Raw genomic sequence first — 27,435 nt, forward strand, 5'->3', positions numbered from 1 at the left:
AAAATATAGACATACTCCAAGTACATATTTTTTTTCTTACTATGGTTTAAAGCAGGCTAGAAAAGGGGGGTATTTTCAATTGAGGAAATGGCATGGGCAGGGAAAGATGCCCATTCCCCAATCAGCCCCAATCCATATAGCATAACTGCTCTTAGAGTTTCTCCTTAAAGCCCGAGAACACATCTGGAGTTCAAAACACAGAATTCCAGCATCATAGGAAGCATGGTTCCAAGCATTGTACAAAACTCATAAATATAAAGAAAATATATTCACAATGGTAATAAAATAAAGTGGGTACTATATCCATACATATACATACACCCTTCTTTCCTTCCGTAGCAGGGAGAAGCCAAAACAGTCTTGCTGTGCAATTTACTAGCCCTTTACATCTCAATTTCCACTGCTGATTTGTCTAACATATTGGGGATATCAAAAATATTGCCAGGCAAATGAAGTCAGGCCAGATTTATGACTGCTCACCGAGATCTCCTAACGCGACCCTGATGCTGCATTGTCTTTACGCTCGGCATCATCATCATCTACGCACCTGTGAAAATGATTAGTCTTTCCCGCAGAATATAAATTTACTGGGACAGATTCCATCCTACTCAATGCCTAATTTGTGCACAGCTGGCAACACACAGCATATGTAAAGCAGTGCAATGTGGCCAAAAGATAATTTCCTTGTGTCAGGCAATCCTCTTCCAGCATAGCAATTGCCAAGCTAGAGAATGCAGAGTTTATCTACAGTTTGCTGCCCATAAGGGAAAGGGGTTAAAGCAACAGAGCATTCACTCTTGGGGTGAAGGAGAGGATTCAAAGAAATGTTTCTTACGGTTTGGATTCTTTTTCAGAGAGCCAGTGTGGTACAGTGGTTACAGTGCCAGAGTACTCTGCCAGGGACCTTGGGCAACTCAAACTCTCAGCCCAACCTACCTCACAGGGTAGTTGTTAGAATAAAATGGAGGAAAGAATAATGTAAACTGCTTTGGGTTCCCGCCAGGGAGAAAGGTGGGATATAAATCCAATAAAGAAACCATTCAGGACAATTATATAATGCCATTTCAAATCTCTCTTCAAGTTCCACATTTCCATTAAGTCTTTGTCTTAACTTGCAGCCAGTCTTTAACTTAACTTTGACTTAACTTAGCTGTTTAGCCTTTGGCTTAATTTGGAGCCAGTGTGGCATAGTAGTTAAGAGCAGTTTGTTTCTCCACTCCTGCACATGAAGCCTGCTGAGTGAGCCACAGTTCTCTCAGAACTCTCTCAGCCGCACCTACCTCACAAGATATACCTGTTGTGGGGAGGGGAAAGTGTTTGTAAGCCACTTTGGGACTCTCTATGGTAGAGAATAGAGGGGTATGAAACACAACTCTTCTTCTTCTTCTTCTTCTTCTTCTTCTTCTTCTTCTTCTTCTTCTTCTTCTTCTTCTTCTTCTTCAGTTCACACATTACACAGAGCACAAGTTGTGTATTGGTTCCCAACTCTGTCTTCATGTGACTTGTGTGTTAGTTTCATTTTTTTATATATGCATGTTTGGAACTGCAACACATGAAAATAAGGGGCTTCCGCCTTGGGTGCCATTGTTCCAGTCATAATTGGCCAACATCATGTGGGAACTGAGGTGAATACAGAAGTAACATGAGACAATAAGTCAAGATGGGCAATAAAGATACAACCTGTAAATTCCATAACTTGTGAATCAGATGTTTGTTTTCCATTGAAATGAAGCTTTAATACATGTAGATAAGCTGAAGTGATATTTTCCCCTCATCACCTTCAACCTTCCTTTTTTGTTCCATCTCTCTCACACTCACCCCTTCCTTATATTGCCTCCCTGAATTGCATTTTAGATTGCAAGCGACACAGGAGAAGGCCCTGTCTTATTGCTTGCTATTCCACTTGTGCACATCCACAAAATGAAAAGAGCCTGTGGCTCACAGCCTTCACCTGCCCAGTGTCCCAGGTTCAACCTCTAGTTCAAAGGAGCTCAGGTAGGAGGTGTCAGGAAAGACTGCCTTCTGCCTCGGGCTCTGGAGAGCAGCAGCAAGTCTGTGAAGACAATGCATATTTGGATGGGCCAGTGGCCTCATATTATACAGCAGGTTCATAGTGGCATAACAATGGTGCAGTTGCTAATAGCCATTGTTGAAGGCTTTGGGTGATTTCCATTCAAGTTCACGATAACCAATTTCTCTTTCGTTTTGTCTCTCTTAAATTTTCAGTACTCCATCATGCTCTAATATGGCCAAAAGAGAGAATGTAAGATCAGGACTGGTTCAAGGACTGTTGCCCAAAGCCAGGTCCGCGCTTCATTCCTTCCACACTGTCATGGACCACAGGATAAACTAGACTTTTAGAAAACATCTGGAGTCAGCTGGAGGTAGTGTGGAACCAGAAGGTGATGCAGTTTGTCTGTTGCCTACTGCTATGAGTGAGCTGAGCCTTGGCTGCACTGGTATTCTTCTTATTGTGCCGCGCCATGGAGTCACTCGGGTGCCTTGGTTAGGGAACTGGATCTCCATAAATGCCCTTGGGGCAGCTGGAAATTCAACATCCCCTTTATGAAGGGGGAAAGGGTAAGAACTACCCTGCCAATGCATGGGTCTTGCTCTCATGAGTGACAGCACCAGGGACAAACAGTGCATGTGCATACTGACAACAGATAATTGTGGGAAACAGGGACAGGAAGGAGGGTTCAAAATGGAGCAAATAGGAGTCATAAGAGAAGCCTGGGGCCTTGCAGTAGATGTCAGAAGACCTTGTCTCCTGAGTTGCAACAGGCCAAAAAAGATCACGTGGTAATGCCTGACACCTTCCCCTATGAAAGCTTCCCAAGTTTGGCTTTCTCCCTATTCAAATCAGCTAGAAAGGTTCCCTGCTAGAAAGGTTCCCTATCTCATTCCTGGCACAATCTTGCCATGATTAACCCTGGCTTCTGCCCTGCCAAACTCCACCTTGTTTCAATCCCAGGTCTCCTAACTCACAGAAGCTGGGCGTGATAATATTGGCTGAAAAGTGATTTTTTAAAAATTCTATAGAGCTGGGCCAGAGGCAACTGCAGGCTGTCACTCAATTGTCTGGAACCCTGCATATATATGGGATGTAGACTGTCCACATGATATGTGCTGACCTGGTAACTTTTGCTTAACCCTTAAGAATCATTCAGGTCCAAGTGCGTCCATGGGTGGGCAGAGCTGCCCTGGAACTGAAACACACACACCCAGCCCTGGGCAATCTTCTGACAGCACAGCAACACCAAAGTCATACTAGTTCCGGCAGCACATAAGAGACACACAGGGCTTAACTTTTATTTATTCAGCTGTTGGAAAGTAGCCATTCTTACTCATTCTTGAGCAAGCAAACTGCTAGGTTGCTAAGTGACTGATATTTGACATCACATCCTTCCCAAGGTGTTCCCATATTTGACAGATTCCCATGATTTACTCAACCAGGCAGAGCTTTGCTGTTCACTCAGCCGATGACGTACATCAAAGCATTTGAAATTCAGATCATATCCTCGTCCTCTCTCTGCAAAGCTTCCAGATCCACAGGAAAATGCTTGTGGGCTCCTGAATACATCTGTGCCCACGCTAGACACTGTGCAGATAATCCAAATGTGGTCATCATCCTTCTGGTTTGGCACTGCTGTTTTACATCTTTTTAAAAAAGAAATGTGTGTGTGTGCATGTATATATATGTATGTGTGTATTATATATGTCACAAAAGGAAACCATTAACAGAGTGGCAGGGTGGTGGGTAGGGACAATGGAATAAAACCTATTAGGAAGCTAATTTTTGATCAGTGAACAAGTCTCCTCAGCTGTGTCTGGCACTTATTAAGTCTATTAGTAGGGTCCCCCTCCCCCAAACAGCAAAAGAATGGTAACACTGCACATAATTTCCTCAGTCAAGGGCACATTCACCTGCTGATCAATTTACATATTCTCCAAGGTCATTAGATTGAAGCTAGCCATCAGAAGGAGAGAGAATAAATTACAGACTTTTTGTTCATTTAACTCCAATCATTTTATTCTAATTATGCACAGGTTTTGTTTTGCTCGAGACGATGAAGCTTTTAATTAATATCACACCTGTCCAGCTATTTGTTCAGAAGTATGGAATGTATGTTCCTAAGGAGAATCGGACTGTTCCTGAAGTGAAGGTCTGTGAAGTTTCTCAGGCCTCACTTTCCCCACGTCCTCCCAATGGAGGCTATTTCCACAGGGATATGATGTCACAGGACTTAACCTGTGGGTGGCAATACAACAAGAAGCAGAAGCTCAGGAGAGGTGGATCAGACACTCAGTGTGCTACAGTGTGTTTGACTAGGATCTGGAGGAACCAGGTTTGGATCTCTACTTCGGTTACCTTGAATCAATAGCTCATTCTCAGGCTAACCTACCTCATGTTGTTCTTGTAAAGGCACAATGTAGGAAAAGAGTTCCTTGCCAGATCCAGCAAAGAGATGCTTGGCAGTGCTTTATATTTGCAAAACGTAAGCCAACCTACTGAGATAGCCAGGCAAAGGAAAGTTCCTCTGAAGATTATGAAGAGACCAACTGAACACATTTTCAAATCCATGTGCTCTCTAGGAATTTTCTTACCTGCTGCCTTTTTAAGTACATTAAATGCTTTTATATTTCTTCTTTGATACATAATTCTGAACTCAACGACCATGTTCCACAAAGGAAACGGCAGTACCAAAAATAAACTGTATGTTATGATTAATTTAGGGAAGGGTATATTTTATTCTCTACCCAATTTCATTTTTGGGCTGAGAGTCCCTGATCAGAGATTTAACCCCAGATTTTCCTCTGCCTTTCTAATCGACTGCATCAAAAAGAAGCTTTTCAACTTACCCGTAATATTTCCTCCACACAGCTGGAATCATTGGGAAGGTTAACCTAGAATGGAAGAACATAAATTCTGTCAAAAAGTAAACTTTTTATTAATTACAAAGGAAGTTATATATAACAACTGAACACCTGCAATGCCCATAATGTGACCCATTCTTACACTTTTTAATACATTCATGACGAGTGAATATTGTATATAACCAATATATGGACATAATGCAACTTCACTGACTATCAAATATGACACATTTCATATTCATAAAAGGCTCACTCTATCCCCAAAAAGGTGATGCCCCTATAACCAAAGATACACACACACACACAAACACACACACACACACACACACACAGAGTGGCAGGTTTAGCGGTAGGTGAAAGTGAAGTGAAATTGATGAAGAGTGGAGTGAAGTGAGTGAGTGGGAAGTGAAGTGAGGTGAGTGAGGTAGGTGCCGGTGAGTGAGTAGGGTGGTGCAGGTGAGTGAGTGAGTTAGTTAGTGGCACATAAAATCTAAGGATCTATATACAATTTGGCTTGTTCCATGTTAAAAGAAGGTCTAGGCTTCTATAATTCACCCAGGCTTAAATAAGGGATTCTGGAGAGAAGAATGGGGCATCTTGACTACTGTGGCAACAGTGTTACCCATTAAAGGATGATTCTGCAGCTTCTGACAGCAAGGAACAGGTGACCCAAGGTAATGATGTTCAATTTGGCCTGACTTCATACTGAGCCTTGTTGCACAAGAACAGACAGATCTGCTTCTTAACCTACACGATTCATCTGTATCCATGTGCTCAGTTGCCTGCAGAACCATCTGCTAGTCACCAAACCTGACTTTAAGGATCCCTTCTTTGGAGCTTCTTCCTTCTTCTGCATCTCCAACAATATTTGGAAATTGGAAATCATGTGGGCTTATGCCGATCATGTGGATCCTGCAAACAGCACACTCTGCAGCACACACTGTAGTGGCATATTGATCTACTATATTTTGATTCCTCCCTCCAAGGAGCTCAGAGAACTACAAGTGATAATCCTCCTCCATGTTGTCTTTATAACAAGGCTGACTGGTCCATATACATCATGAGGTTTGTCACTGAGCGAGAAACCTAGTTCTAGGTTTGAACTATAACCACTACATGATACTGCTCAGAAGAGGGACCCATAAGAATGGCACAATGGAAGGAAGATGTGAAGACAGAAAATGCTTACAATGCACAACAACAGCAAGAAGATTATTGTTCATTTATTTGCACAGAATCATAGAGTTGGAAGAGGGCTTTTCATCTACTCCAACCCTCTGCTCCATGAAGTAAAGCAAGAGCGGTCCAGTTTCTCCTTACAGACAACACATGGAAAGAGACTACCACACTACTGTGCACTGGTTCCATTAATAAACTGTTTTCACCCTTAGGGAATTTTTGTCAATTTTCAGCTGAACGCTACCCTCCTGTAACTTAAACCCATTAAAACTAGTCTCAGTCTCTGCAGTAGCAGAGAACAAGTCTTTGTCTTCTTTCATGCAACATCCCACCAAACACTTGACAAGCATAATCATGCCACAGTCAATCCTCGGACTTTTTTGCATCAGGCTAAACACACCCAGTTCCTTCAATGTATTGTAGGACTTGATTTCCAAACACACAGAACATCTTCGCTGTCTTTCTCTGAGCCCATTCCAATTTGTCAACACCTTTCTTGTACCGCTTACTGGCCAGATTTAGCATGTGGGTAATCGCTATAGTCTCCATAACCCTTGATGCATTTCATACAAAATGGAAAACTTATGCAGTTTTCTTTCAGAGCGTAAGAGCTGTCTTGGCAGATAGAACCAAGTTTATCAAATCCAATGTTATGTTTTCAGATGCAGCCAGTCAGATGCCTTTGGGACCGCACAAGCATGACATGGAATTGAATGCCAGAGGTAGATGTTATGTCCTGTGTTCATGGTATCTCAGACTATCTGGCAATCTTAATTCTTTGTGACATTCAAACATAGAATTATTCCTTATTCCAGTGTGGTAATTATAATTCCTTACTTGTAAATGGCTGTTATTTGTTTGTGTTAATTCATGCAAATTTAAACCAGACTGAGGAGATGCTTCTAAATATAAGGATGCAATTATGTAAGAACATAGAAAAGCCTCCTGGATCAGCATCCTGTTTCTCACAGAAGCCAACCAGTTGCCCCGAATTGTCAACAACCAGGGCACAGAGACCAAGGTCTTCTCCAGATTTTGCCTCCTAGCACTGGGTTTATGAGATTTAGTGCCAGTGGATATGGAGGCTACTTGCCATGGCTAGTAGCTATTGATGGACCTCTTCTCCATGACTCTGTCTAACCCCTTTTTACAGCTACCTATGCTTATGGCCATCACCCTGTCCACTGATTCTAAACCTCACAAATGAATTACTCATTGTGTAAAGAAGTATTTCCTTTTGTCTGTCCTCTACATATAGTCAATCACCATCATGAGATGCCCCTGAGTTCTAATTTTATGGGAAATGAAGGAAAACTCCTTATAGCAACAATCTCTACCCTATGGATAATTTTATGAACCACTAACATGATCCTATGGTCCACCCCAGACAGCATACAGCCTGCTGTGTTCTGTACCAACTATTGCTTCTGAAAAGTCTTCAAGAGCAGCCCAGCATAGAGTGCATTACAGTAATCTAATCAAGATGTTACTGGGCCATGTACCCTGATAACATCCTTCCTGCCCTAGAATGGCTGCTGTTAGCTCACCAGCCAAAGCTGGAGGTCAAACAGCTGAGGAGCAGTCCCTCAGCAGCACACTCTGAAATCTACCTTCCAGGTAGGGCCCAACCAATGTGAATGGAGCCTCCAGTCCCAACTCTAAAAAGGCATACCATAAGGAAACCATGACTAATGCTACTGGAAGCTGCTGAAAGATCCTGGAGAAGTAACAGGGTCACATTTCTCCTGTCCATCACCCAGTGCAGGTCATCTGACAGGGCAACAAAGACCATTACAATACCATAGCCAGGTATGAATCCAGACTGGAAGGTATCCAAACCATCTGTTTTATTCAGGAATGCCTGAAATTGCTCAGCTTCCACTTCTTCTATCACCTTGCTCAAGAATGATACATTTGAGATTTGGTAGTAATTCAAATCTTCGGTGTCCAAAGTACATTTCCAGAGTATTTCTCTTTGCAGAAGCCATGAATTTCCCTCAGCAGATTCTGTTCCTTGACACACTTAATAACCCTTTCTTAACAGTGTCTACTATTTATCCAGAACAGATAATGGAAAGCAAAATAAATCTAAAAAGCCAGTGTGGTGTAACGATTAAGAACAGTAGACTCTAATCTGGAGAACTGGGTTTAATTCCCCACTCCTCCTTATGAGCAGTAAACTCTTATCTGATGAATAGGATTTGTTTTCCTGCTCTTACACCTGAAGGCTGCTTGGTGACCTTGAGCTAGTCAATGGTCCATTTCTGCACAAATAAGACATCCTGACAACACCAAAAAAAGGCATCTTGGGGAGGAACTCCACACAGCTTTTACCCCAAGGCCTCCTCAGAATGCCTTATTTTTGCTCGAGCCGTCCTATTTTGAAGACGCAAAACTACTGACTTTTTCCTCCCAAGTCATCTGCAAGTCATTTCCTCTTGCTGTGCGGAGCTTGGGAGCTGAGAAGATGTCTTATTTTTCCTGCTCAACCACTAAAGCTCTCTTGTCAGTTTCATCTGCCGCTAGCACCTGACATTTTGCGGAGCTGCAGGGATTCTTCAAGCCTGCAGCTTTTTGCTTAAGGTTTTCCCAGGACATTTGCTCTGCAGACTCTGATCCTGGATGCCTTTTCAGCCCAGAAAGTACTTGGTTGTACTCAGCTCGTCTAGCCAATTCACGCAATATATAGTTTTCCCTTTTAAATTTTTTTTGATGAGCTGCCTTCAAAGATACACAGACACAATTTTAAAATCACAGCCAATTTTCATATTGTGTCTGCCATTGCCTACAAGATAGCTAGCTGAAAATTTTAAAAAGGGAAAACTATATATTGCCAGAATCAACAGGAGAGCAGAGTAAAACCATGTACTTTTCAGGCTGAAAAGGTGCCCAGGATTGGAGCCTGCAGAGCAAAAGTCTGGGGTAATCTTCACCCAATAGCTGCATGGGCAGATTTCCTGCAGCACAAAATGACGAGTGCCAATAGTGAAGGAAACTGACAAGAGGCTTAAATGGCTGGGCAGGGAGAAAAGCCTCTTTCTCCTCAAATGCCTTTTTGGTCTATGCTGTCTGAACAAAAAAATTAGAAGGTGGATTTTTAAGCACATCCCCAGGATGTTCTATTTGTGCTGTGCAGAGTGTACCACAGTTATCTCAGAATTCTTTCAGCCCCACCTACCCCACGAGGTGTCTGTTATGGGAAGAGGAAAGGAAGGTGTTTGTAAGCTACTTTGAGACTCCTTACTGTTGAAAAAAATGGGGAATAAATCCAGACTCTTCCCCTAATAAGCAATACTATGTTAAGTCATGTCGGAAACACACAGTACAATCCTAAACAAGTCTTCCAAGTCCACTAAAGCCAATGGGTTTAGACAGGTGTAACTCTGCTTCGCAGCATACTGTTAATTTCTCATTGGCCAGAAAGAGCATCTGGGGGAGAAGGAAGAAACCATATTCTAATGGACAGCTGTAGGCAGGTAGATTAATCTCTACCAGTTGAGGCTGTGAAATAAGGTGAAATAGTGTTTTTGCAATGATCTCAAACTTAAAAAGCCAAAAAAAATCTAGATTTCCACAAATTTTTAACTATCTCCCCCTTGGTTACAATTCTAATTAAGCCACTTTGATCTATTGATGCCAAGAGACATTGCTAAATGTATTCACCATCGAAGTCTGTGGTCTTCCCTGAGATTTCAGATCTGCATGTGCTTAAACATCACGCTCCTTAAACTGCTCACTAAAATGCAAAGGAAAAAAGAGACCCTAAAATAACTCACTTCTATTTGATTTATAAATTACATTAATTAAATTCTACATTTCCAGCAGTGTACAATCCAAGCACTAATGCAAGATCTAATTAAGGAAACGTGGAGAGGGTTTCTTTTTCAAAAAAGCAAAAACAAAAAACCCAAACCTGGTATGGTGTGTACACACACACACACACACACACACACACACACACACACACACACACACACACACACACACACACACACACACACACACACACACACACACACACACACACACACAGACGAATGGAACTGTAACACAGAAGTAACTGTTTAGCTTCAAATTAATGAGGCACTATGTGAAGCAAGAATGTCCATAAATCCCTAATGAGGATTTTAAACACATTAAAACTTCCTAATGCAAAGTGTTTGCCTTTGTTTTTATCCAATAACAAATAAGCCAATAATTTTATGCCTCTAAATGACACTATTAACTGTCATGGCATGTTTTATTTGACAATCACTCCATTCAAATACAGTAAAAACCAATTAATTTGCCTGTTGTGAAACTTTTCTTGATAGCTTTTATGTAGAGCTCTTAAAGAAATGTAAATAGGAGGTCAATGGAGGTGCCTGGTTTTACTTTAAAATACAAGGTACCAAGCTACAGATTTTTAAATTCGGTTTCCATTTTAAATAAATGGAAAGATAATCTCTAATTTCTGGGGGGTCATCCATCACATTTTGTCATTCAGGTAAATAAGGAGTTTCAGAAGAATCATTTTACAATGAGGTGATGGTCAAATATTTAAGATGTGATCATTAGACAAGGGCAACTTTGTTCTCCCTTTAGACAGTGTCTGGAAGTTAGGCTTGCCAACCTCCAGGTGGGGCCAGGAGATCGCTTGGAATTAGAACTGATCTCCAGACAATGGAGATCAATTATTGTGGGGAAAAATGGCTATTTTGGTGGGTGGACTCTACGACATTACATCCTGATGTCCCTCCCCGCTCCAACCCGCATCTTTCCCAGGCTGCATTCCCAAATTCCCACCTTATTCCCTTAAAGCAACTCACAGCGCAACAACTTGCAAGGAAACCAAACTTCCGAATTCATTAGCAAAATGGAAACGATGAACAAATTAAAACACCCACAGATAGATCTTCTGAAACAGTTCACCCACTCCCCAATGCCATTTGAAACGGCAGAGGCCTTGCACACCTTCCAAAAATGTACCCTGTGAAGCTGCTCTTCGTACCCCCGCTGGTAGGCCATTCCAGAGAACTGGACTTCCCCTAGGAAAGACTATGACCTAGTTGTTGTTGTACTGCAAAGAGAAGGCTTTCTCAGACACGGAGCTGGCATGTGGGAGTGTTAATTTGGCAGAAGGTCCCTGCCTTAGTCTCTGGCATTTTCAGCTAACAAGATCTCATACAGGAGACCGTAGAAAACTGACACTCCCTGTCAAGCTCTGATCTACATTTACCAATGCCCTGATGATACATGACAGCTTCAAATGTTCATAAGACTCTATGCCTGTCATTAGTCCATTATTCAGTTTTGTGGAGATAGGGTTGCCACACTCCAGATGGGGCCTGGAGATCTCCTGGAATTACAATGCATCTCCAAACAGAGATCTACAGAAAATGGCTGCTTTGGAGGGTGGACTCTATGGTATTATATCCTGCTGGCATCTCTCCCCTTTCCAAACTTCAGCCTTCCCGGGCTCAAGCCCCCAAATCTCCAGGAATTTCCCAACCTGAAGTTGGCAGCCCTTTGTGAGGGTGAAGAAGCACCACAATATTTACTGTAAATGAGAACTTGGAAATGTTGTCTCAAACCACTACATAGTACATTAATCTGTTAGAGTTTAACATTCTCTGAAAAACCTGTGGCCACACATTTTCTTCATAATTGAATGGCCAAGTGGCATGATTATCTGCTTCTGACTGCCTCGATGATACTTGAGAAGGGTTGCCAAACTCCACATGGAAGCTGGAGATCTTATGGGATTACAACAGTGATCAATTCACCTGGAGAAAATGTCTGCTTTGGAAGGTGGGTTCTTTGGCAATGCACTCAATTGCAGTTCCTCTCTTCCCCAACTCTACCCTTCTCAGGCTCCACCCCGCAAATTTCCAGGTATTTCCCAACCTGGAGCTGGTAACCCTATGAGCCATCTCTTCTGGCCTTTTGGTTCCGGCAATTCCAAACACACAAAATGAACATCGATTCTTAGGACAGTTTGCCTGCTCAAGTGTTGTACCATTCAAGCCTCTGCCCTTGGATTGATTTCCAGGTTTTCTCATGCTTTTGCCTTTTTAGTCAAATTGTGATGAAAGAGAACAATTAGAAGTAAATGTCTCCAAAGGGGTATTGTGTGGTTTCTGGGCTGTATGGCTGTGTTCTAGTAGCATTTTCTCCTGATGTTTCGCCTGCATCTGTGGCTTCAGGATCCTCTGAAGATGCCAGCCACAGATGCAGGCGAAACGTCAGGAGAAAATGCTACTAGAACATGGCCATACAGCTTGGAAACCACACAACACCCCAGTGATTCTGGCCATGAAAGCCTTTGACAATACAAATCTCTCCAAAGATTACATAAACTGTTCACACTCACACATACACTGTTCAAAACATCGTTTTCAAAAGCTGCCATACAGATGACCATTAACAATTGTAATGCCCCAGTATCTTGACTTAGGTTCGAGTCCTGACTCTTGACAGGGAAAAACTAACACCTATGCCAGTTGTCTAGAGTGTGGGGGTGATTCTGAATGCCTCCTTACGGAAGCCCAGGTCACGAATGTAGTGCATTTTTAACAATATTCGTTAGGCAAAGAAGCTGGCCCTCTATCTGCCTTGACCTGACCTAGCCATAGTAATCAGTGGTGTAGAGCTAAGGGAATGGGGAGGTGTGTGGCGCATCGGGCATGCAGTGAAAGCATGGAGGGGGCGTGGTGAGGGTGTTCCAGGGGCATTCAGGGGCAGGGGCGTGGCAGGGTGCACACATGCTATAGGCGCAGTTCCCCCTCACTCCGGCCCTGATAGTAATACATGTAATCGTAATCTCCAGACTGGACTACTGAAACTTGCTCTACACAGGGCTATCTTTGAAACTGTTCCAGAAGTTTCAGGTGGTTCAAAATACAGCTGCCTGAATCCTTACAGGTGTGCACATATCCAGCTAGTGCTTCACCAGCTGCATTGGCTCCAGCTGGAATATTGGATCAGGTTCAGGGTTCAAGGTACTCCGCGGCCTGGGGTCTTCATATCTCAGGGACCATCTGTCTCCATGTGTCACCACATGGCCTCTGCACTTGGCAGAGGCCAATTTGCTGGTGATCCTGGGCCCCTTCATGATATGGCAGGCCTCTACCTGGACCAGGGACTTTAGTGCCCTGGCCCCAACCTAGCGGAACAGTCCCCTCAACTATCCGGGTCCTGTGGGACTTAGAACAGTTCTACAGGGCCTCCAAGATGGAGTTGTTCCTCTGGGCCTTTGGGAAGGTCAGCCGTTGAGGATGCCATCCCCTGCAACCCATATTCCATCCTTGGAGCACACACTTATTGTGTTGACTGCCCTGCTGAGTCTTATTGCTGATGTTTGTCACCTGATTTTTAAAGCTAAGGTTGGAGTTGTTGTTAATTATGGTTTTAACTGGAATTTGAATCCAATTGTGTTTTTACTGATCTGTATAATGCCCAGAGCCCTTTGGGGAAGGGGCGGTATATTAAATGTGATACATAAATTAATAAAAATTACCCAATCCCCACAAAAATGGGCGCCCATCCCTAGCCACTATGACATCCATCTATCCTTTCTACATTTTGAAAAAGATGGCTTGATTCCACAGTGCATCATTTGACAGACGTGTGCTTATTCCAGGTCTAACCAACGATGATGCCCCGTTCTTTCCCAAATCTAGTCAAGATTGCCAAGTTTTTTTTTGGTACAGACAATGTGTGCTCACCAGACGTGCGACTGTGACAAATCTAAGATTGTAAAAGCTCTTTGCAACTCCATTAGAAAGCTTTCCAACTGTTGGGTTATCCAGAGACAGATTGGTTTTTAAGTGGAAATCCCCATTTATATCAAAAGAGGCTTCAGCTGGCAGCAGCTTTCTTTCTGCTGGAAAACACTGAAAAATAGCCTACAAAATGCAAACCAGTTGTTCAAGAGAAGTCTCGGCGCAGCTGAAGACTATTAAAACGACAAGGAAATGGTTTCTGTTCTCTCACTGCCGGTTACATTAACAGTTGAACTAGCTGCCTGAAACTCTTCTGATGGGGGAATCGATTGGATAATTAATCTTACACAAACACAAAAGCCCATCATCTCTTTGACAGAGATACCAACCAATCATGATACCCATACTGAACAACTCAAGCAAACTCGGGTGCCCACCTTTTTCAAGGACACCAGAACTTGACCTGGGAATTTCAAGGGTTGAGGCAGGGATACAGCCCAACAAGCTACTCCGTGTGTATTCAGGCCTCAGTACCATGCCAAGGAATGGAATGGCATAAGAATCATTTAAACATTTCTAATCTGCCTTTTTGCCAATGGGACCTGACTTGAGGGAGAGGCCTAACGGATTACATTAACTTGAAAGAAAAGCACATTGCAAAGGTGGTATAAAGTGCCATCAAGTCACAACCGACTAATAGTGGTGCTACAGGTTTTCAAGGCTAGAAGTAAACAGAGGTGGTTGGCCATTGTCTTTCTCTGCTTAATGACCCTGGATTTCCTTGGTAGTCTCTCATTCAAGTGCTAATCAGGGTTGACCCTGGATACCTTCCAAGATCTGACAAGATCTGGCTAGCCTGGGCCATCCAGATAGGGGAAGGCTGCCATAGGTTTTCCCGATCTGCCTTTAAAAGATAACAGGAAAACATGGGAAAACTTGGGATCCTCAAGGGGTTCAATTTGTGTAGTTTCCTAGATCTGCACTGAGGCTGACATTGTAGGACTCTACTGTTTTCAAAGTCATCACTGCAGGATTCTCATTCTTTATCTATTACAGCAAACCAGCCCTATTCCAGGAAACATCTTAGAATTAGCAGAGTAGAAACATCTGTCTCTTGGGAAATGAATGACCAAGTGGAATTTACAATATTTCTGTTCAAATAATCAGCATCCCCAATGTGTAAATTTACATCACTGCCATAACTGTGACCCCATCTATTGATTGTGGAGACCTCACTAAACACATGTAGAATCTCATTCTATGTTTGGCTTCTTCCCTCCAATCTCTCTTTAATCAATGTCCACATGTAGACAAGGCAAAGTAAACCAGGCATCTAAATTAAAACAAAGCATATCAATGCACTTAAGAAGATGACTCCAGACGATATCTCAGAATATTTTGGATGAGTTTCTCTTTTTCACATCTACCACCTAATCCAGATTTTTTAAATATATATATATATATTGGGCTAACACCTCCTGACACTGCTTCATTTGTGACCTTTTTCATCTGTCAAAACAGACAGATTTTTATCCAGCAAGATTCATCCCAAAGCCTCAAAAGGTGCCATGCCAGAACGTTAATCCATTCTGCTAGACAGTCATTCAAATTATAATTCAAAGTTCAACTTCCTTTAGCATTTCCTGCTGAAATATTTTTGGCATCCCAGGGCAGAAAGTCGAAATCCGGTTTCCAATAGAGATGATATCTAGCACTTTCTATAAACGCTGGCCGTGAAAATTCCTTATTGTCAAAGAGATCAGCAGATGCCGGCTCCCATTAATTTTCTTCCTCTGACTGCTGCTCACTTTCTTTTACCTTAGGATGTTGACCTGCTGCTGGACCCCATCAAGAACAGACAAGAAGAGACACTGATATATTAGGCAGCTGGAGATACTTCAGGGAAATTCCCAATAGCAGTCTTGGCAGACTCTTCTATTTCCATTCATTTTGACTGATGCCATAAACAGAAAAATCAAGATTTGTAGGGAAACCATAAAACTGGAATCTGTTCAGCCTCTGAACATGACAGATATAAACTGCTTAATGTAGACTAATCTTCCAAACAACTTTGCAAAGGTGACTACCCAACACTTACCTATGTTTATTTCTTGCAGGACACAGAGTTAAGCCCTCTATACATGACCCCCTTCACGCTTCAACTGAATGTGTGGGGAGGAAGCATGGGAAAAACTGCTGGTCCTGCCCCTGTCTTGTGGTGTGAATATGCAGAGGAAGTGTTCACATTTATGCATCCTTGATTAGGGAGATGTCCTTGATTAGGGATGCTGCTTTCCAAATGTTGCTGATCACAGGGAGGGAGTGTATGCACAGATATTTCTTCCATTTATTCAAACCACTCAGACAACCCATGGATGTGGGGCCAGCACTCTCTTGCCTACTCTCTCTCTCCCTCTCTCCCTGAATTCCATTAACATGCAGAGGTGCCTGGCATAGAGGGCTTCAGACAACTTCTTAAATGCTTCCCCACTGAGTCAGCTAGATTCTACTCACCTTAGATGACAAGATGAGAAACAAATTTTAAGCCTGTTCCAAGCTAAGTAGCTAACAAAAGTTTTCCACAAACTTACAAGGTTGGGATTTTGGGGGGATCTTTATTTTCTTTTTAATGACTGGATTATGCTGAAATGAAACCAGGTATTACTCTTATAAACAAAGGAGGAAAGAATGGGGAATATTTGGTTCATTACTTAATATGTGACTGTTGGACTGGTTCCATAATACCACGAAAGCTACCATGCAAAAGAAATAGAGATCAATAGTTCTAAGAACTGTATAGATAATGAAAGAGCAAGCACCAATGCATCCAACATGTTTTCAAGATAGATTTAGGTTGGAATTTACATGCATGTATAAAGTCACCTCTCCCCATTTTGAACTTAGGAGGCTAGCTGCTCATTAAATCTAGCCAGCCACTATAGTGACAGACACTTTGACAGCAACCGGGACACTATGGCTGTTGATATGGATCTACTAGGTCAGGCATTCTTTTCTCCTTGGAGGGGCATTGCGGGGTCATTTGCATGGCGCAATTTAACAATCTTAGTACATAAGGTAATGTGAGAATCGGCGTCTATGTTGCAATGGGGTTTTGTTTTCTGTTTCAATATTGTCTTTGTATTGGTTTCCTCTCCCTTATCTGAAGAGTATAGTTTAATGGCTGGTTTTAAGTCCTGATTGTAAAAGAAACAACACACACACTGAGCTCATTGGTATGAGATAGAGAAAAGGATTGCCATTCTCTATTATGACCTTACTATGGCAGAAAGATTTAATTTCTCCTTGTCTGACAAGCCTAAATTCTGCAGCTGAGATGGCTTGTCTCCAGGGTGAATAAATGAATATTTGTGCATTATTGATAAAAAATGAAATAAATAGCAAGCTAGTTTTTAAAAGGCGGAGAGAGAAAGAAAGTAAGAGGAAATGCAGGAACACCAGTTAATCTTTAATAGGCCAAAAGGAAGAAAATATTTGTCAAGTTCTGCATGCCAGACAAACAAAAACGTTGGCTTAGTACTTCTTTCTCAACTGATGAGGCTCCAAGACTTCATTCCATGTGTCATGGAAAGATAACACCCAGTTATATGCATATGATCCCATTAGTGCTTTAGGAGACAAGATATTTTCTAAGATCTGTTGGGAAACTTTAAAAAGAAACTTGCACACAGACAGAACAAATGTACTTCAAAGCTTACACACCCACACCTATGGAAGTTAAAGGAACTTTTACTAGCTACAATCATTTTAATGGTATTGGTATCTAAAATTAATAATGGAAATTCTCACTATTTGCTGAAATGCTTATTATGTGCTCTGGAAAGTAAAATTTTATTTGCCTGGAAGTATAACTACCATGCTGGGGAAGTGTTTAGAATTTGCAGGCATACAGATGCTATAGGACAGCTGTAGATTTGTTTGGAAGACTTTTTGATAGAGAATAGACCAGTGGAACTAAAGCCCAATCCAGATCCCTGGGGTGGCCAGGGTCAGTACCACTCCTGAGCTCCGAACCACCTCCAGAATGATTCCAGGCAGCACTGGGAGGCAGACAGAAGAAAGAAGCCCCACCACCTGGAAGCCCTCCATAGGGCTTAATGGACCTATTCCAGCCTTTTGGCATAACTCTGAGCCTTGGGCTGTTGTGCTAGTGACCCTAAACCCTGGGTGAAAGCCTACTAAGGTTGGCTCCACCCCTGGAAATCCTCACCTTTGGGAATGTTTGCCCCTTGCCAGTGCCTGATTGGATGCCTGCATTGCTCAAAGATTGCTCCAAATGCTGTGTTTTGCCACTGCAGAGCTGAGGAGCAGCCAGGTGATGGTTGTTCCTTATGCCGGCGGGGATGCTCCTTATGCCAAAAAGGGGGCAAATGCATCAGTGTAGCCTGCCATCGCTCCTTATAATTCCCATCCAGATTGCCATGCCCATCAATAGGAAGTCATCTTAAGAACCATGAAGCTTCCTGGATTATGTTAAGTGAGTCAGACATGTTCAGCCTAGCCTACATCACAGGATTGCTGAAAAAAAACAAACCAAAATGTGGAAGAATGTATTCCACTGAGTTCCTTGGAGGAAGAGCATAACAGTTGATAGACAGAGAGATCAATTACTGGATCCCTTCACAAAATTCCTCAAAAATCCATGTTTTCACATGATAATGGAAAGAATAGACTGAAGCAGCTCAGTCAGGAGTTTCTTGGAGTAAATCACTGAAAATGTTTTGCCCCATCAATCTAAGGCCCTTTCCGCATGGGCGCTTAGCGGGGGTACGTTGGCATAGTTCATGCTGATGCACCCTCCCCCTGGGACTGTTCACATGGACAGTCCCACTGGAAGTGGTGCCGATGGCGCAGCCTCCCCAAACAGCTCCTCATCTTCTGCTGTCCTCTGGAGCTCTGTGGAGGCCAGGGGACACACCCCCATGGTCAGAGCGATGGCTGCAGCGACGGAGACCAGGAGGTGTGTCCCATTGCCTCCACAGAGCGCCAGAAGACAGAAGATGGTAAGGAGCCATTTCAGGTAAATGGCGGCTTCCACTTGCTGCCGTTCGCATGGCAGCAGGTGGAAGACAGTGCTTCCGAAAAACCTCGCTCAGGGAGCAAGGTTCGGAAGGCATGTCTTTATGCCGCTTGGGGGTGGCAGGCCGGCCATGTGAACTTCTCCCCAGGGATGCAGTTTTTAGAGTCCCTGGGACACTGTATTCCCCCGTGTGGAAACAGCCTAAGATACATACAGTAGAGATACAATGAAAGACTTCTCTTCTTGACTTCAGCTGATATGCAGAGCTCTATAGGAAAAAGTCTACCAAGTCATATGGCATCTCCTTAATCATGGTCTTATTTCTCATGTCATCATGGAGAATTGCTGATAATTCTAAATTTGATATTAGAAAGTGCTAGTTAAATCACTCTCAAAGATTTCAAAGGACTTTCATTAAAAGTAAGTTTAAGTGAAATTTATAATTTTAAGGACAGAAAGGAAGTTTGGTCAGGAGGAGCTTCACAAATGCCCTCTGCCTACTCTTTTCATATTGCGTTCATTGTCTTTTTGCGCAGCAGCTTCTTTCTTTTAGTAATCTTTAGAATCACTAAACAATGATAATGTTTTTTTTCCCCTGACATAATAATTCCCCTGACATAATCAGAGATCACATATAACATCATATATCTTGGCTTGTATGATACTGTGTTCCATCTGGCGTTTATTGAACTAAAGCAGGGGAAGTGTTTCATGCCCTTGCCCTGAATGGTTGGACATTTTTGACCCATTTTTGTCCCATTTCACAGCCCTGAATAATCATGTGCATGTATTCCTCAAGGGACAAGGTTTTCTCATGAAATGCAGCTCCCTTCTTCATCTGAACCTTACTAGAACCCCAATCTCACAGAGCACTTACAGTTTTCTCTTTGTTTTCATCAGGGATTGTCCCAGATAAACCCATGTGGGAAACCCAGGTCCCACGGATGTGACTCTTAGAACACATCACAGATGTGGTAACATATGAGCGGGCCACTCCCTTCAATAAGGGTAAGATATTATGCCAGTAAACAATGCTGTCTCCAAGAACGAGTGAGGATAAACAGAATAATGCAGGGAGATGTAAACTAGCAATTTTCTCCCTTATATTTTTCTAAGTTAAGAGTGGAATTGTTTAGTCCTGGAGGAGATCCCATTTCACTCGTATTGCAGCAATAGCCTCCAGTGCTGAGCATACTGCAGGAAGCCACGGCGAACGGCTCAGGAGATGAAACAAAGAAAAAGCCTAATTACCATGCAAAGCACAGAGTCTCTCAGATGTGATGGGAAACGTGGCTGGTCCTGGGGAAATTTCAAAATATGACCACCCAAGCGTAACAGAAAAGAATGGCAAAAACCAGGCAAACGGCGACAAGGGAAGAAGGCAATTCGGTCTTCGGAGAGGGTCATTTAAACAAATACCTCATAGTGTTATTTTTTCTCTTCCCCTCCCTGTTTAAAAATACATAGATCTGTGCTAATAAGGCCAGTTGGGGTGTCTATGTGTGAAAGTGAGAGAGACCTACAGAGAAAGTTGGGGGGAAATAAAACTTAGTACATCATTCTGGAAAAAAATTACATTGTTTTGTTTTTCATCGAGCTCAGTCATTCAACATTACTTTTCTACCCAGCTATCCAATATCACTTGAATATCAAAGGCCTATAATAAGATTTTTTTTCCTGAGAAAAGGAGACAATGAACAGTGACTGAGTGATGCTCTCTGTGTTGAGAAAGTGGCTGATATGTGAACAATAGGAATGCAGTCCAGAATTTACTCCAATCACTTCTCTAAGAATACACGAGCAAACCTGATTTCAGCTAACAGAGGTCACACAATCAGAGGACTGTAGTCGATCAGCTGCAGTCCCAAGAGGGAGAGAGGCTACATTTCATGCTGGCTCGGGACCCATATTAACAGAAAAGATGTTGGAGAGGGCCACTTCTTCATTCAAGCCACAAAAAAATGACCACTTGGAATGGCACAGGGACAAAGAATGGCACACAGCTTGCTGTGAGTTGCTAGTAGTATGAGTGGAAGTGATAGGTGTAGTTTATGCTGCTGCTGAGTCCAAGCTGGCCTCTGAGAGGCCTGAGGGGTTGGCAGTGAAGGGGTAACAAAATCCCAGGAGCTGGTCTTGACATTGGATGTGAACCCAGAATCAAAACAAGCAGTGCAGCCCATGTCTCAGTGAAAGCCTAAGTTGGGATTCATATTCTCCATCCTGATAGCAGGGCAGATGCAAAATCCATAGTCCCACTGACTGTCTGAGGCTACACACTGTATACAACACTACAGCCATGCAGGGATATCTCTGGATAAGGGTAACATGTTTTAGTCTTTGGTTACAGCTGCTGGAAGATTGACAATAAAGCATTCTGTGTTACTCAAAGTCTATAAACAGTCTATACATTTTATTTTTGTACATTGTCTAGCCATTTCAAGTCAATTACCACCAGCATCTACATTTCAACATTTGGGGGTGGAAAGTGATGCCAAGTCACAGCTGACTCATGATGACCCCATAGGGTTTTCAAGGCAAGAGATGCTTGGAGGTGATTTGCCATTGCCTGCCTCTGCATGGGCTGAGAGAGTTCTGAGAGAATTGAGAGAACGGCCCAAGGTCACCCAGCAGGTTTCATGTGGAGCAGCAGGGAATCAAACCCAGTTTTCCAGATATACCATGCTGGCTCCCTTAAGACTTATTATTAATTTGATTGTTATATTTGAGGCTGTCTGAGTTGCACTTCCAAAATACATACTAAGTTTACTGAAGTAATAATGTCCATCAGTCAGATACCTTGGATATCGGGAAAGGGAAAAGAAAGTATCACATATCAACAGACATGTATGTCCCCCATTTTCTTCGGGGTTGCTCAGCACTGACAACTCAGGGAAGGAAACAGTCCCTAATTATTCAGTGTCTTTCCCCATCCATTTAATTTTTTTAAATTACCTTGATTTATTTAAAAAAAGAACAAAATTCACAGTAGAAGCAGTCATTCTTGTATTACAGAATTGGGTCTTACACTTTGATTCTAAACATGTTACATGAAACTCTACTAAAACTAGTCAGAACAGGTGGGCAGCCATGTCAGTCTGAAGCAGCAGGAAAAAAAGTTTGAGTGCAGTGTCACCTTTAAGGCCAACAATGTCTTATTGGATGCACACAAAGCTTATTCCAAGAACAAAAACTTTGATGATCTTAAAGGTGCCACTGGGCTCAATTTTTTTTCTATTAATAGGAAAAGGTTGTATTTCACCAGAGAAGGAAGGTACTAAAGTCTTTCTTCCACTCCACCATCCCTTTCAACCTTTGTTTGGGGGAGGAAAGAGCACACAGGCATGCCTGTGTGCATTTCAGAACCAAAACAGAGAGAGCCTCTGACTCTGAGGGGTCCAACACCAAAAGTCTGGATGGCAAAAAAGGCAATCAAGTGGTTTAGCATGCACATTGAATACAAGATGGGAATCAGCAGGGAAAGAAAGTGGATCATGACACACAGCTTGGTGGAAGGGATGAGCCACGCGTGGATGGAATGTTTGGTTTAACCATCATGAAAAATGTGGGGCTCTCAAATTCAGAACAGAATCCACCATGCGGAAACTGAAAACAGTAGCCACTATCTGCTGGGCTAACCACTGCTGGAAACCACAAATGTTGTCCAATAAAACTCGCTCAGCATTCCCGTTCAGAAGATCTGACAGATTCTGGACAGGCGCTATTGTGTAACGGGCATGAAGAAGAAGAAGAAGAAGAAGAAGAAGAAGAAGAAGAAGAAGAAGAAGAAGAAGAAGAAGAAGAAGAAGAAGAAGAAGAAGAAGAAGAAGAGTTTGGATTTATATCCCCCCTTTCTCTCCTCAGGAGACTCAAAGGGGCTTACAATCTCCTTGCCCTTCCCCCCTCACAACAAACACCCTGTGAGGTAGGTGGGGCTGAGAGAGCTCCGAGAAGCTGTGACTAGCCCAAGGTCACCCAGCTGGCATGTATGGGAGTGTACAGGCTAATCTGAATTCCACAGATAAGCCTCCACAGCTCAGGCGCCAGAGCTGGGAATCAAACCCGGTTTCTCCAGATTAGATACACCAGCTCTTAATCTCCTACGCCACTGCATGCTTTCCTTGTTGCACTTGCTTCCATTTGGCAGACATTTTATTTACATGTTCATGTTTTATTATTGGTTTCTGATTGGAAATAAATAATTAAATTGGATTTATAACTCCATCAAATCCCAGTTGCCAGTCTGCCTGTGGAGTCTTCCTTTCCTGTCATCTGCATACTCTATTGTCAAGAGGCAATTGCACCTCCAGGGAAAGATTTAGTGAACCTGTTATGTATCCTTTTCAGTGCAGAGAAGATGCCTCTTTGTGCAGCCACCTCCAACAAACATTTAGTCAAAGGAATATGTCATTGTTGCAGGATACTGCAACTTCTAAATGGTGCAATTTCCTAGTGAGGTTCTTCTTATCATTAGTTTTCCAATATTATACAAAACACTGTACAACTGTTTGGAGGGAAATACCACACTTCTTTAGAGTATGTTGCAAACTTTGTGATGACTTTTATCTTACCATCATTTCCTACAGTAGAAGGGCCTCCGAGAAGAGGCCAGTGGTTTTTTATGGCTCATCCATCTACAGCAAACCCTGACTTTGCCTTCTCTCCATGTTCATGGTAGCCCCTTGACCCTGAGAAGCAGAATCTCAGGGAGTTCAGTGAGAGACAAAGGAATGGAGAGGTGGGAAAGTTTACTTCCATGAGAACCATGTTGATCATGGTCCATTGCATGTGACCAATTTGCTTATCTGTTTCATGAGTAGTGGATACAAGTTGTCCTAATACTCGTTGTTCCTCACTTTCTGTCTCAAGTAGTTAACAGATATTTTAAATACATCTTTTTTGTTGGTGTTGTCATCCAACCTTTTGTCCCTGGAGCTCAGGACGGCTGACACAGTAGTCCTGTTTTCCATTTTGTCCTCACTACAACCATATGAGGAAGGTAAGGCTAAGTGAGAGTTACGGGTCCAAGATCACCCAATGAGTGTTCTTGTATAAGCAGATATTTAAACCTGGGACTCCCAAATCCTAGTATGACACAGTAACCACTACAGAACACTCCTTCTCATTTCATTCATAATGAACAGAAAGATGCTTTCATACTGTAAGAAAGTGAGATATCCCACCCTTTAACGTTATGCCTCTTGTTGATTTTGTGTGCAAAAGTCCATTTGCTCCACCTTTACAGCCTTTTATTTATTTAGAGTATTTACACCATGTTTTTATACTAGTGCTGATATCAGAGGTATTTGGTAATGCCATAAAATTGTTTTAAACAAAAGAATGACCACTGTTCTTCAAAAAGATGAACCCAATCTCTGCTGTACCAGTGGAGGATCTAGAGGGCCCAAAGGGCTCACCGAAATCTTCAAATGGTCCTGCTGCTGCAGATGGTGCTTTCACAAGCTAGGGATGCTTCAGCACATGTGCTCCTGTTTGGCAAACACTATGACCTCTAAGAAATACAGCAGTAGGAATTTTTTTTGCCTACACTTAACAGAGAAGCATGCAAGAATGTAAGTGAGCTATGTCCAAACAAACTATGGGATATGTGAAAACCACATAGGTAATATTGCAACTCTTTCCCTGGGTGCACACAGCAAAAGAAGAATACAGCAGGACCTCTGCAAGCAATCAAGCTAATTGCTACACAGCTGGTTGAATTTTTTTTAAAAAAGCACAGCAATGTCACTTGTCAATGTTTAGTTCTAGGTTCAAGCCATGTGAAGATAAAGGAGTGAGATGAATCACTCTTCTAGGCTTGGTGATCTCATCCCTTAAGTAGCGCTGAGAATATGCACTCGGCATTACCAGGCTTATCGCTCTTGTTCAATGAGATTAAACTTGTAAATCTCTGATATCCTTCCGCTTTGATTCGGGACCACTCCAACACAGAAAATAAAAAATTGGAATCCTTGATTGAAACAAGAGCACTGGGACACCGTAAAACCTTTCAATCTTCTTCCCGTGCAAAAACAAGCTCCCGTGAGATGACCCAATCTTAAAAATCAAGGCAACGGACAAAATATACATATCCTACAAACTCGGGAAGACTTACACAATGTGAATTCATCTCCCTTTGGATCCAGAATAATGTCAATGCACACTAATGTTTTTTAGAGTTACAAGGATTCTCATTGGGTTAAAAAAAATCTGCCAGAATCTTAAGGGGAACAAAAATAATTTTGATGACATTATTGAAATATGGGACTTTGAACAAGGTGGCCCAGGAAGGGTCAGCCCTGCTTAGTATTTGGATGAGAGCTCACCAAGGAAGTCCAGGGTTGTTAAGCAGAGGTAGGCAATGGCAAACCTCCTCTGTTCATTTCTTGCACTGGAAACCATATGGGTTTTCATCATAATGGCTGCAACTTGAAAGCATTTCCCACTATCACTGAAATATGGAAGGTAGGCAGTGTATCTATTTAGTGTGTGGTTTCCTTCAACTTTCATTTTCTCTAAACACTGTTTAAAGGCTATTATTAGACCCGCCTGGGTAGATAATCCAGTTTTTCCGTGCCACTACTAAAAAGGCACTGTTACATATGTTCATTAAATGTAACTCAAATAATGAAGGCACACGCAACAGAGTTTCTGATTAAGTTCTTGAAATCTGCCAGCATTTGGATTTGAGTCCAGAAACCAGCGTAGGTATTGTAGCTTGCTCCAATGAGCATGCTTGGTAGTGGCATTTGCAATTAATTGTGCTTTTTCAACATTTTCCAAAGGCAGCCCCCATGTAGAGTATTACACAGTAGTCTAATCTAGACTCGTTAGAGCATAAATTTCCATGGTTAGTGCCTTCATCTTCCAAGAAATTTTAATTGGTAAGATGAGCCCTTTATCAGAGCAGCCAGCCAAACATCTATGAGCAATACTAGGTCCCATGGATCTCTCAGTCAGTGAATTTGGGACTTAAGTGGGAGAGCAAACTCATGAAGGACAGATTTTAGGATCACATGAGTTTCCAGTAACATTCCAATGGTTCACCTCAGGTCAGCATTTTTCTGGAAATATTTCTACCATAGCAACTTTAAATATTTTTGCTCAAAGAAAAGGAAGTTGAGTGTTTGGCACTGCCATCACTAAAAGAGAGACCTGCATCTAAAAATGTTAAAGTTGATTGTCCTAAATTGCTGAGATTACGAGTATAGTAGCACATAACCAAATCTCAGCCATGTTTTGCATGACTCTATCCTTGGGGGTCACGTATTTTCCTTCTGTCAGTATCATGCTGTTTCTTTGTTTGCCAGGGAGACCAATTTAATTATTTCCCAGAGCAACCATTTGAACCAAACTAATTCTACCAGGTCAGAAGCTAAGATTTAGAGAGAAAGAGAGAGAGAGAACACATTTTTCATTCTTATCAGCTTGCTGAACATGATAAACAGGGAGTGAAGGCTGAAGTCAGGATTGCTCTTAATGATTTCACTTTATTTAAGACTAAAAACATTAATTCCTCACCTTTGTCTTTGTTCCAAGACAGATGAGAAGAATGATGAACCTTGTGAGCCTTGGAAATGAAAGCACTCAAAAGAGATCTTTTCTCTCTGAGAATAATATCTGAGAAAACTATTATTTTGGAGCTCAACTGCATCTCCACCCCCCCCCCCCCCACTTTCCCTACCATTTTTTACTGTTCAGTTGCACGAAAAATTACCTAACCTGTTGGAATGGATTTCTTGACCCACGCACTGTTACATTAAGGGGTATAATTTAATGCAATCTAACTAAATTAGCATCAATTAGACAGGCTAAATTAAAGGGCATGTCACTAATAAATTTTATGCTAAACATATTCCTGATAATAAGGTTACTAAAAATTGCATAATGAAATAAGAGTCTTTTTAAACACTGTTGAAGTTCTAAATATGAACATATAAAAATAAGGAAATTTCACAAGCTCATTCCATAAATGCCTTTCAGGATTATGCTGTGGCAGTACCAGAAAGTGATGAACAATGCAGAGTTTGAGTAACAATTCTATACTACAATTAAGCATGATTTCAGGTAGTATCTTGGAGCCCCCGAAAGAAGTTGATGATCATATCTCAGGATGTAGTACTGACAGATTATAGAGGAAAAAAAATTCAAAGTATTGTCAAAGGCTTTCACTGCCAGATTCAACTAGTTCTGGTGGGAACACTAGACTGATAATGGCAGGTAGTCTGGTGGATCCTTTGACCTAATGTTTGGCACCATCTGTGGCTGGCATCTTCAGAGTTTAGATTTTTACAGTAACAGACTTCCCTCTGTGATACACCTCTGGGAGATACAATACAGATGCAAGTAGCTCCATTAGAATCCTGAACTCCTAGACCACTCCACCTAGTCCGGAAAACCCACAAGAACCAATCCAAAGTATATTCCAAAAAAAAATCCTAGGATTCCTTAGAAATTTATTAGGCATTCCTCAATGGGCAGATCAGTTTGATGGGATATTCAGTTACAACTGGAGCATGTAAGAGATGACACTGAGGTCTAACAAGGCTGGAGGGAAATGGAAGGGTATTCTAGACCCTTTCTAGGACTATGTTTCCTAAACAGATGCACAACTGGTTCCTAAGACTGACTGCTGATTTG

At 42.1% G+C, this 27,435-nt stretch overlaps 1 protein-coding gene across 4 annotated transcripts in view; it reads right to left on the minus strand.

The window, feature by feature from the left end:
- The window catches only part of AFF2 (AF4/FMR2 family member 2), a 472,276-nt gene that overhangs the window by 207,792 nt on the left and 237,049 nt on the right, over window positions 1-27,435 (minus strand). For all 4 annotated transcript variants that reach the window (XM_048515047.1, XM_048515045.1, XM_048515046.1 and 1 more), the window contains exon 4: window positions 4,864-4,908. In XM_048515047.1, coding sequence (XP_048371004.1) covers window positions 4,864-4,908 — 45 coding nt within the window. The remainder of the gene's footprint in view (window positions 1-4,863; window positions 4,909-27,435) is intronic.

The sequence above is a fragment of the Sphaerodactylus townsendi genome, linkage group LG13 (assembly GCF_021028975.2).
Source record: "Sphaerodactylus townsendi isolate TG3544 linkage group LG13, MPM_Stown_v2.3, whole genome shotgun sequence".
Lineage (NCBI taxonomy): Eukaryota > Metazoa > Chordata > Lepidosauria > Squamata > Sphaerodactylidae > Sphaerodactylus > Sphaerodactylus townsendi.